General features: G+C 41.6%; 2 protein-coding genes across 3 annotated transcripts in view; one reads left to right on the top strand and one right to left on the bottom strand.

The window, feature by feature from the left end:
• The window catches only part of pask (PAS domain containing serine/threonine kinase), a 47,988-nt gene extending 42,644 nt beyond the window's left edge, over positions 1-5,344 (top strand). For both annotated transcript variants that reach the window (XM_048604159.1, XM_048604158.1), the window contains one exon: positions 1,653-5,344. In XM_048604159.1, coding sequence (XP_048460116.1) covers positions 1,653-1,885 — 233 coding nt within the window. In that variant the 3' untranslated portion in view covers positions 1,886-5,344. The remainder of the gene's footprint in view (positions 1-1,652) is intronic.
• A 287-nt stretch (positions 5,345-5,631) lies between these two features.
• mterf4 (mitochondrial transcription termination factor 4) lies at positions 5,632-9,282 on the bottom strand. The gene is made up of 4 exons (XM_048604160.1): positions 9,175-9,282; positions 8,138-8,660; positions 7,604-7,788; positions 5,632-6,117 (listed from the first exon to the last, which is right to left on the bottom strand). Exons 1-4 carry the CDS (start codon positions 9,193-9,195, stop codon positions 5,743-5,745), a joined length of 1,104 nt encoding a protein of 367 aa, XP_048460117.1. The 5' UTR covers positions 9,196-9,282; the 3' UTR covers positions 5,632-5,742.
• Between the last annotated feature and the right edge of the window lie 3,038 nt (positions 9,283-12,320).

Genomic DNA, 12,320 nt, shown 5'->3' with positions numbered 1-12,320 from the left:
GTCCCCATTCCTGTCCACACAGGAAGCAAGACTGTCGAACCTGTTGGACAAGGACAAGAGCTAAGGCTCCTGCAACTCTACCTCCTGGATCCCTCTACCTGCCTCACTCTCAGCCACACCCTCCTGTCCCTGACCACTGGTCAAATTCAAGTTAGTTAGTCTAAATAGCGTGACTGTCTACTGAAACATAGCATCCAGGTAACTCTTCTCCCTCCCTGATGTGCCACAATGTCCAAAGGTCAGAATCCAGCTCATCAACTCTGTGCCAGAGTTCCTCGTGCAACCAACATTTACTACAGATGTGGTCACTGGAAACTACAGTGGGGTCCACCAGCTCCCATTACCATACAGGAACAACAGGGTCACCTGACCCTCTGTCCTTTTATTTAACTAGTTTTGAATTTTGTCTTTTTTTTTAAATTTAACTTGTTTAATTCTCTGATTATTATATCAATCTGCACATAAGTTAAACCAATAATTTAAAATCGATTCAAATTTACCAGATTCCCTGCTGGCCAATCAAATTACAGCCTTCCTGTGACATCACTTTTCAGTATCCCCCTCCAATCGAAACATTTAGACACTCTTATCCTCCCAGGCTGCCCTCTGGTTCACTCCCGCTCAGCTCCTGAAGTGAAGGCTCATTTAGTTCAATTAGATTTGATGCCAAAATGCAAAATAAGGATGAAGCTACATCGCCTCATGTCAGTGGGTCATCTTTTATGACAGACAAAGTAATTCCTGACCAGCTTCCTGAAATTCCCTTCTGGTGGCTAAAAGTTGTTCTGTTTTCAGAGTTTGTATTTTGATTTTTATCTGTCAGTGTCTGAGACCCTCAGGGTAGAGCTGTCAGATCACTCTCCAGAAAGTATACAAGTCTTTCTAACACCGTGGGTGTGCAGGGTATTTGTTGATTACAAACACAAGCTGACATAATGTTTGTCTTTCACAGTCCATGAGGGTCTACATCAACGCTTTGCACATTGACTTTTTTTAATTTGTGGGCATACATATTGCTTTCAAAAAAAAAATCTTTAAATACTTTTTACCAGATCCTTTCCAAGGTAAAATCTGTGTGACACTGAGTGGCAAAGTGAGAAAATGTTGTTCCATTCCGTAGACCTAACACCACTCCCCTTATGAAGCATCAAGTCTCTGTGCAAGTACCTGCTGCAGGAACTCTTTTATCATGATGTTTGATGCCACACTGAACTTTTGGTTCTTTATAGACTGGTTGAGGTGAAAACAAAGTTCAGGACTACAGATCTAGACTTCAAAGTAAAGCCACTTAATTGTAGATTGATATTAAACACTGCTATACATGGGAATCATAGATTTACCAGATTGTTATCCTGTAGTTATGTTGGGTAAGGATTAATGTTTCTACTTTGCAGAGTTCCAGACTCTAGTTTACCTTCTACTGGTGTTCTTCCAGCATGTAGAGTGCAGTGTGTCCTAACACAGTATAAAACAGTTATGTAGATTCGATGGGCTGCTCTATGACATCATCACAAGGTTGCTCCAGGGTCTTCATGCCCTAACACGGTTGGACCCCAGCTCATACATGTTGTCCTAGCCTCCGACTACAACAATATCTGGGATGGGGCAGAACATGCTCCAGTAATATAAAATCTTTGCTTCATTATTGACAGGACTCTCGAGAAACTGTTCTGCAATGGCTGGAGAGAACTGCGGGGATTTCATTCCTTCTTTGAAGTTAGCAGACAGAGGGAGTGAAGTGTGTGCTGATGAGGATCATCTCCAGGATGGCCATGAATGTTGTGAGCAGTATGGGAGTGATGAGGAGAATATGGATCACCAAATACTGCCATCTTCTGAAGAGCTCCAGGCTGACCTCCTCGAGTACCTGCTCAGCCAGGTCTGAGGGGAACATGCTCGTGCTACAAGCAGTGTAGCCGCACTTGCACTTGTTTTCAATTTGTTTTAATTCCTTTTATTTTCAACCTGTAATTTTTATTACATAGTGCTGTGGCGATCAATGAGGTCTGCTGCAGGCCTAAAGTGGAGTGGCTCTTCGAGCCTAGTATTGTGCTGGGGAGAGAGGTAACATGTGCTGTGCTTCTGTGAATATAGCACCATGCTGTGGGGGACTGCTGAACTCCATGCTAATAATTCTTGTTGAGTATAACTCCTGAAGCAGCTGCAGGTCACACTTGGCTATCCCTCATCATTGATCCTGGGTAGGAGTGCCAGCAAAAATAGCCTCTATACCAAGTCACCTCTAACTTCCATATGTGCATTTTGACTGAACAGCAATTGAAAACCACCTTCTACCCTGGGATACTGAAGTAACCATAGGTTGACCGTTATTTCCCCAATTATGACTCCTTTAATTGTACACAGATCAGGCAATTCAAATCCATTCCAGGGACTTGTAGATGAGTATTGCTGCTGATTTTAGAGGCCCTGGAATGAATACCTCTCTCTCTCTTTATTTGAAGCCATTGGTACTTGTTTTGTCACATACTTCCTTCATGCAACAGCAACGTAGAACAAATGGCAGCAGAGCCTGCTGGGAACAAAAGTCACTTCTAGGGATCAGTGGAACTCTGGGAGAAAAACACATCTTTGTGAAGGCAGGGAATTCAGTCAGTTTGCAAAGATCCAAACCAAGGAGAGAGAAATGCAGAACTTAACCCAGCAGAGAAGCTGCCTGTCTGTCTTGTAATATTGCACAATGAACACTCCTTCTCTTGCACTCAGCCCACGGCCCCACCCGAGACTATCCATTGCATGCAAATGATGCTTAGAATATTGAATCTAACAAGTTGCCTAATGACAGGATTATGCAAACAGCACAGTCCCCATCACAGGCTGTGCACAAGTTGAGGGTGAGCAGTTTATTCACACTTCATTGATAAATTGGTGTTTCACCAAGAGGGCAGCCTGATGTCCTCAGATAACAACTTAATATACTTATGCATTGAATGATAGAGTCTGAACCTTTAGTTTTTGGGGATTATGAATATTACAACAGTTTAACAAATTACATGGAGAATTTCCTTCCAATCTACTGTTTTAACTAGGAGCTCATGCCTAACATTTTATGGCAGATCAGCAGACTGAGTCAGAGGTTAACGTGCAATAGCCTGTGGTAATGGAAATCTGAATGCTTCCCTAAAAGTGCCTTAGTGCAGAAAGAAATGTATGTTCACCCTAAAGAAGAAATCCAAGCTGAAATAATTGTACACTGAATATGCCTTTTTTTAAAGTGGCTACACAATAGTTGGGAGCATGTTTTTAAGGGTTTGTTCCAAGTTTAACACTCATGTATTAGCACACTTTATACTCTATTATATTTTATTGACATTAGATTTATATATGTTATTATTACATAGGACAAATCACTCAATTTAAAAAAAAAAGTTTGAATATTAAGGTCACATATTGAGGGTGCTGAATGTCAATAAGACACTTCAGGAACATTATTTTTGCTCTTTGTGACCATTCATGTAAGAGGTGAATATGAAGGAGTTGTCATCATTGTTCACTGATCAGAGCATCTTGAAAATCTTTGTGAAATCTAACAATCAGGTTAAGCTTGCCCTTTTTTATTTCAGTGTCTGGTTGATATCGCATTGGGAATTTGATTTATTATAGATATGTTTTGGTATCCGCGTGGAAACAACAACCAGACAGCCCATTCTGAACTGCTATTTCAGCTGGGGTTGATCTATACTCTGCGTGATTCATAATTCATAATGTTTATTTTGCAGAACCGCGAGAGAGTTTGGTCAGAATTTTGTAGAAAGCAACATCTTGTTAAGCTATATGACCATTGCACTTAAAACAAATGAACTCACCTTTATTGGGAAAATGAATTGAAATCGGGGTTCACTGAAGTCATTTATTGTACAGTGCTGTTCTGTAGATTTCCTGAGATCATCACCAATCCCAAGTGATTGTTTCCGGCATACTGTTTTTTTTTAAATTGAAACCTTTCAGTCACCAATATTCTACATTGTTCTGTTTAATTCTCATTTATTTCTATCATCTAATGTTGTTTGCAACCTATAAAATGCATTTGCTTAAGGTTTCCGGCCACTTCTTGCCTACTACTCAAACTGATTTCAGTAAATTTCTCAAATTGTAACTGATTTCTTGCTAAAGTTATACATTTTACTGTAAAACAAGGGATTGAATGGTGAAACCATTTAGTGATGGACATCATTATCTCTCTCCATTCGAGGATTGCAGTCTGAATTCTCCAGCGTTGCTTGGTTCCAGATTAAAGTTACCACTAAAGCATTGCTTTAGTATGAAATAAGTTAATGGATAGTTATTTTAATTTAATATATTTTTGTGCATTTAATTTACAGTCTAGTGTTCTGGCAGTTTATTTTTAATAAAGCTGGTTTCTATTCCTAAAAAAAGCAACTTGGCTAACAGATTGCTAACCTTTTCACTACACACTTCCCTAAAGAAATAGTCAGCTGTTCTTCAATAGTATAACCAACACTATCTTATGATCAAGGCATGAGTAGACTATTGCTATCTTTGCTTCCCACGTGTTACAAGGTATTGTTGGGAATATAAACCAGCACTTCCCAAAATTTTTCTCCCCTGTGAGCCCATTTCAAGAGCCGAGGGCCCCTTGGTGAGACACTGGTGTGCAGAGGGTGTGGGTGAAGGGGATCTGCATGCTGTTAAACTTACTCAGTTCCATGGTAGCTACTGCTGTCTCAGCTGACAACTACATTTCAGGTCCTGACCACCATTTTTGAGAAGCCTGATTAAAAACATTTCTGCTTCTCTTCTGAACTGCATTGCTTTTCTACCATCCTATTTTAATGTGTTATCTACAGCCACAACACAATAATGTCCTACACTCCCATTCACAACAATGACACTAATTCCAACTTCTGATTAGTCTGGCTATATCTACAATGTATTACAAAACTCTGTATATTTAAAAAGCTTAGTTTGACAGGTGAAAATTATTACAAATTGTGAATTTCTGCTCTATGTAGTAAGTTTTCAGGGACCTTAGTTATACATTGATACCAAATATTTCTAATCAGTCATCATGTGTACAAATGGTACCTAAATGCTGTGATGTGTAATTCAACACCTACAACATCTTACCAGACTAGTCAGAAACAATTAGAACTGCTTTAACCATTATCCCGACCTTGCCAAACCTGTTGGGATCACCAAGTGTCATGAGAATTATACAAAGTGTAATCTATTATATATTTCATAAAGATTCCAAGTGTCAGAATGAATTATTTAAGCTTTGTACCTCCTTGACCTTTACATACAATATTTTTGTATTTGCGCTGTGTAAACAGTAAAGTTTATCATCAACTGATTTGCTTTTAAAGTATGTTTTCATTGGTCTTTTCCTCAATTGAGTGTATCATGGTAACCTGCAAGCTCTATTTACTTCAAACATATTTCTGACATGTATCAGGTGTCTAGAGATGATTACCTCAACCAGGTTAGTAACAGTTGACGGGTAACTGAAAGAGGGTCTGCACTGCCATAGCACCTTACCAATGACCGTAATTTATCACCTTGGTTTATAATTACATTACACCAATTTTAAAACAGGGTCATATGTACAAAGTCTAGCAGAGAATGTTTTTTTTAAAATAAATAGTGCTTTTGTTTTTCATTTGCAATTTTAATTGGTGTCCGCCAGCATGAACACTCCATTTAATCACCACCACCTCTTAATCACCACCACCTCCTAATCCCCCTTCTGGAATATAACCTTTTTCAGTGATTTCTCTGAAATGGTCCATTATCTTCCTCACTGCTATAGTCCTCTGCAAGTTGTTGTTCTTCATCTCCCCATTCTAAGGACTCTAGTTCTTCTGTCTCTATCTCCTCACGGCTCAGTAGCTTCTTAAAGATGTCAAACTCTTCCTGGGTTGACCTGGCCACTTTAGCCAGAAAGTGGTCCTCAGTGGTGGAAAGTACGTCCTTCAGTTTAGGGTTTACAATCTGAGTCTGTCCCTTCTTATCTGGAGTCTGGTAAAGTCCCAGACGTTCCAAGAAGATGTGACGCTGCTTCAGTTCTTCCAACGACACCCGGAATAACGCAGATTTTGCGATTTCTGATTGTTTTATACCCATTCGGAAGTAGGCATACTAGGACAATAGAGACAATTTATGACCATTTGATTAAATGATACTTTTTAGAAGAGACGGATGGTAATAACAGAGTTATGTATGTTTAGCTCTTTGCTAACATCTGTAGCCCAAAGTTCACAACCCTGTCATATTGCTTTACTTATGCATCTAATTTTCACCTGCACTAAATAAAAACTGAAAGAAATGCAGCTGCTGCAAATCTGGAACAAAACCAGAAATTGCTGGAAAAGCTCATAGGTCTGGCAGCATCTGTGAAGAAAAAAAAAAATCAGAGTTAACGTTTCGGGTCTGTGACCCTTCCTCAGAACTGATGGCAGCTAGGAAAACGTTAGTTTATATACAGAAAATAGGGAGGGGAATGGGGTAGCTGTTAACAGGGACTGTTAGTGACTAACAATAGGTAGTTTGTAATGGCAGGCAATTTGATAACAAGGCCTGACGTGTAGGGTAGGGGGCTGGGACACGGGAGAGTTTGGGCCCTAAATTTATTGAACTCAGTAGTGAATCTGGAGGACTGCAGGGTCCCCCAGGTGGTAAAGGAGGTGGTGTCCTTCCAGATTGCGTTGAGCTTTGCTGGAACACTGCGGCAAGCCAGAAACAGATGTTGGCCAGGGAACAGGTAGCTCAGGGTCTTTTTTTTTTTCCTGCGAGCAGAACGTAGATGTTCTGTGAAGCAGTCATCCAGTCTATGCAACAGAGGGCAATGAGAGAATGAACGACTTGTTTGGGGTCTTTGTTTAGATGGCAGGAGTTGAAGGAATAGTGTTGGTAAAGACAGCAGAGAAATTCCTCCCCTTCAAACTGTACCTTGTGATTTTTATTTACTATCTGAATAGGCAGATGTCAGTGTCCTACGAACTGAAGATTTAAATATTTTTAAATCCACAAACCTAATTGGTGCAATACTCAAATTAATGTCTCAGTAAATGTCACCTGGAGATTTCCCTGGATAAGTTTGAGGGGAAAAACACTAATAACAAGAGAGATCATTTAGGACTGAGATGTGAAAACATTCTGGTGAATCTTTGGAATTCTCTACCCCAAAGGGTTGGGGAGACTCAGCTATTCACAGGTTCAAGACAGACAGCAACAGAATTTCTAAATAATTAATACATCAAGGGAAATGGCACTGAGATAGGTGATCGGCTATGGTTAAATGATGGATCAGGTTCATTGGGCCCAATCCCCCTCCTATTTCCTCAGTTATAGAGTCAGATATGAAAGACTGAATCCCAGATTCTACAGGTCTGAACTTTCAAACCAAGAGTTGAGGTTCCCAAACAGACTGTTTTTAATTGATCCCTTGAAACATTCTGCTGGTGAAAGTACATTTTACAGGCATCAATTTTAAAAAAACCTATATACCTTCATAAAGTATTACCAATAGAATATTCTACAATAAAACATAAACGAGCAAAGGGCAGGAGAAAGCATAAGTAAGATGAGTTAGTCTCATACAGTGTTATGAGGATGTGCTCATTACCTGGAACTTATATTCCAATTCTTCAAATTTCTCAAAAAGGACATTAGGTGAAGTCCGAAGGATTTCTGTGATCTGAGCAGCTGTGAAAATACACTTGTCTTTGAAGAAACGTACTGTGTTGTTCACCTGTTTTGCAGAGAGATTCAGGATCTGTGGGGAATGCACCAAGACACGTTGTAGACTGCCTAGAGAAAGGAAAGGTACACTGAAAATGAACAACAGGGCCAGAGGCTTCTCATGAAGATTTTCTCCCATCAATCTCTCATAACAATCAGGTTTTTGTTTATAGAGAGAAAACCTCCATTCAGCGGGAAGCAGGGAGGATTTAATATCAGAGAAAGCAGACCGGAGACGGCAATAGGTCATGACAAAGTGAAACCAGTGTTGAAGGGGCAAGATATAAGGCACCTTCCACGTTTCAAGCATAAACACAGCAGACTTACAACTCTAGGTTATCATCTTGACAATGCTTGTATACTTCTCGTTCAATGTATTGAGTGAATCCTGTGAAATAGACAGGAACCATTATATTACCTTCTCCCAGCCCATACTTCTGCAGGCTCTCAATAAGTGGTTGAAGTTGATGTGCCTTTGCTCCAAGCAGCTCTGGACATTTCTCCAGGATCTTGATAATGTTACTTGGGTTTAGGCCGAGGAGGTTGAGTACATTGAGTGCAGCGAGGCTCTTCTGTGGAGGCTGCACAGTGATTTTGGGATTCAAAGTGAGCAGCTGCTTTACCTGAGCCTGGCTTAGTCCCAGCTTCAGAATCGACTCGATCACACTCTCCAGCCCTGAGGGATCAATGCCAGACTTCCCAGAATGCTCTGCAGCAGTTTGCCTGAGACCCTGTAAAAACTCAGATCTGATCTTTGCAGCAGAAAGAGAGTTTGATGATGTTTTCTCAGATCGTCTGGAAATCCCGGCTGTACTGACGCCACGAGAGGCACATGGCCAAGTGCCTGCATTTTGAGCATCGTCTCTCTCTGATGTAGTGGAGAGCTGCCAGTACGTGCCTGCTGCCTGAATCCTGTGGAGGTGGCAGTGTAAGCGTACAGCCTGAAAGAGCAGAAGGGAAAAGGTCCATGTGGCAGTTTAATGCAAAACAATCAGCCCAGAGTGAACATGGAGCTCTGAAACCTTTTGAACTTCATTCTGCACCATCAGAAACCCTACTGGGGGATGGGGGTGGACTACCATGTTACATGCAGAGTTTTATTTTCAAATGTAATGACTGAGCTCCATTTATTCATCATCTCTGTACAGGATCCACCTTCCTCTTCCCTTTTACAAAAGGCCAGTGCAAAGGATTTATTAAAAACCTCCTCGATATACCGAGTCCTATCTTCATACCAGCTGTCCAAATCAATCTGATCATTAATACAATTCTAATTACTTCGGAATGGATGCACCACTAGTGTCTTCTCCTTCCTTCCTCACTCATTCCCTCTCCCCTCCCCTCTCTCTGCCCGCCCCTCCCTCTCCCCCCCCATCCCCTCCCTCCCTCCCCCCCCCCTTCCCCTTCCCCCCCATTCCCCAACCCCATCATTTCCCCCCATCCCTGCTGTGTCACCTCTTTCAGCCTCCGACTCATGTTCACTCCAGGTCCCTCCCGGTGTCCGTCGGTGATTAGGACTCTCCGACAGCCCGCCCCCAGAGAAACGTTCCGGGCGCTCAGAGAGCAAAGTGAAAGGGAGGAGGGTGATGTTGCCCTTTCATTGAACTGTACTTGAAGTTCTGATTTCCATATTATAAAGGGATGCTCTGGAGAATATGCAACAAGATTCACAGGAATGATAAGGGAACTGAACGAATATATGTTATTTAGGAAGGTCTGAACAGGCTGGGTCCCCTTTCTCTCTAACAGAGAAGCCCAAAGAATGGTCTGATAGAGGTCAAAAAAGAGTTCAATGTGGTAGACAAAAAAGTTTCCACTTTTGGGGGATGTCCAATAGTTAGGATCGTAAATATAAAAATCACTACTAAATACAATAGGGGATTCAGGAAAAACGTCTTTATTTGTGTGATGACAATGTGCAGCTTCTTTCTCAAGGAGTGTGGAGACAAATACCATGAATATACATCAAAGGGAAGGTTTTTGGTATTGGCAGGTCACAATCACAGTTATCCACTGAGAGGAAGTCGAATTTTTCTAAGCAATTTTCAAAAAGTCGGATAAACTTGTTAAGAAGCAGCAGTTTAGAGACAATGTACTGTTCAATTAGAGAAATAAAGGAAATATAAAATACAAGAACACTTTAACGATCCTGTAAAATGGAGGAGCAGAGGCAGCAGTTTTGCAGTGATAGACTGTTTGGCCATGATGACCAACATGGAGTTGGGGGGGAAAGATCCAGTTGTCACACTCCACGTAGGTACCACTGATACAGGTAGAAAGAGGAAAGAGATTCTGCTGAGGAAATGTGAGCAATTGGGGACTAAATTAAACAGCAGAACCAAAAGATAATAATCTTGGGATTACTACTGAAGCTACTAGCGAATTGGCACAGGGTCAACAAGAGACAAACGCAGGGCTCAAAGATTGGTGTGGGAGAAACGGGTTCAAATTCATGGGACATTGGCACCAGTAATGGGGAAGGAGGCAGCTGTTCTGAAGGGACCAGCTCCACCCGAATCATGTTGGGATCAGAGTCCTGGCAAATCGCATAACTACAGCTGTGAATAGGGCTTTAAACCAAATAGTGGGACACAGGGTATTCAGTTGCATGGAGAATTATGGAAAAAGTTAAAAGGGATGGTGGAGGCTGAAAGGTCTGATGGTGGATAAATCCATTGGACCAAATGGACTACACACAAGGGTTCTGAAACCAGGGGGTAGCTGAGGAGATTGTTGAAGCATCTATCAGGAATCACTGGGGCCAGGAAAGGTTCTGGAGGACTGGAAAATGGTTAATGTAACATCCCTGTTTAAGAAGGGAGGGAGGCAGAGGACAGGAAACTATAGGCTGGTTAGCCTGACTTCAGCCATTGGTAAGATTTTACAGATCGCTGTTAAGGGTGAGATTGCAGGGTATTTGGAAGTGCATGGTAAAATAGGGCTGAGTCAGCATGGCTTCATGAAGGGGTGGTCATGCCTGAAAATCTGTTAGAATTGTTTGAGGTAACAAGCAAGTTAGACAAAGGAGAGCCAGTGGGCGTGATCTGTTTGTATTTCCAAAAGGTCTTTGACAAAGTGCCACACAGGAGGCCACTACATAAGATCCCATGGTGTTAGGGCATGGTACTGGTATGGATAGAGGATAGGCTACCTGGCAGAAGGCAGAGAGTATGGATAAAGGGGTCTTTTACAGGATGACAGCTGGTCACTAATAGAGTTCTGCAGTGTCAGTGTTGGGACCATAACTATTTATACTTTACATTAACAATCTGGATGAAAGAACTGAGGGCATTGTTGCTAAATTTACAGATGACACAAAGATAGGTGGACGGGCAGATTGTGTTGAGGAAGTGGAGAGGCTGCAGAAGGAATTGGAGAGTGGGAAAAGAAATGGCAGATGGAATACAATGTGGGTAACTATGAGGCTATGCGCTTTGGTAGGAAGAATAGAGGTGTAGACTATTGTCAAAATGGGGAAAGGCTTCAGAAATCTGAATCACAAAAGGACTTAGGAATCCTAGTTCAGGATTCTCTTAAGGTTAACATGGGGTTCGGTTGACATTTAGGAAGGCAAATGCAATGTTAGTGTTCATTTCTAGACAGCTAAAATACAAGAGGAGAGACGTACTGCTGAGGCTGTATTAGGCTCTGGTCAGACCGCATTTGGAATATTGGAATATAGGGCTTTAAACCAAATAGTGGGACACAGGGTATTCAGTTGCATGGAGAATTATGGAAAAAGTTAAAAGGGATGGTGGAGGCTGAAAGGTCTGATGGTGGATAAATCCATTGGACCAAATGGACTACACACAAGGGTTCTGAAACCAGGGTGTAGCTGAGGAGATTGTTGAAGCATCTTTCAGGAATCACTGTATCTAAGGAAGGATGTGCTGGCCTTGGAGGGGCTCCAGACGTGGTTTACAACTTGATCAAAGGGATGAAAGGCTTGACAATATGAGGTGCAGTTGAGGACTCTGGGTCTGTACCCGATGCAGTTTAGAAGGATAAGGGGGGATTGAAATTTAGTGAATTTAGTGGCCTGGATAGAAAGAACATGGAGAAGATGGTTCCACTAGTAAGAGAGATTGTACCCAAGGGCAGAGCCTCAGAATGAAGGGGCAACCCTTTAGAACTGAGATGAGAAGGAATTTCTTCAGCCAGAGGGTGGTGAATCTGTGGAACTCGCTGCTGCAGAGGGCCGTGGAGGCCAGGTCATTCAGTGTATTTAGGACAGAAATGGATAGGTTCTTGATTATTAAAAGGATCAAGGGTTATGGGGATAAAGCAAGAGAATAGAGTTGAGAAACATATCAGCTAGGATTAATTGATAGAGCAGACTCGATGGGCAAAATGGCCAAATTCTGCTCCTATATCTTACGGTCTAATAGTCCTTTTCAATTATCATTGTCTTTTCTTTGGCCTGGTCATTAATTCCAATTGTCTTAAAAATCTTTATGTTTTTTTTCCTTAAGTCTACCTTCAAAAGGAACAATACAAACAGAGGTAACAAGGTGTAGAGCTAGATGAACACAGCAGGCCAAGCAGCATCCGAGGAGCAGGAAGGCTGACGTTTCGGGCCTAGACCCTTCTGAAGAAGGGTC

This window comes from Rhincodon typus, chromosome 13 (assembly GCF_021869965.1).
Source record: "Rhincodon typus isolate 14 chromosome 13, sRhiTyp1.1, whole genome shotgun sequence".
Classification (NCBI taxonomy): Eukaryota; Metazoa; Chordata; class Chondrichthyes; order Orectolobiformes; family Rhincodontidae; genus Rhincodon; species Rhincodon typus.
Note: the sequence above shows the minus strand (reverse complement) of the source record. Positions and strands in the feature narration are given on the sequence as shown.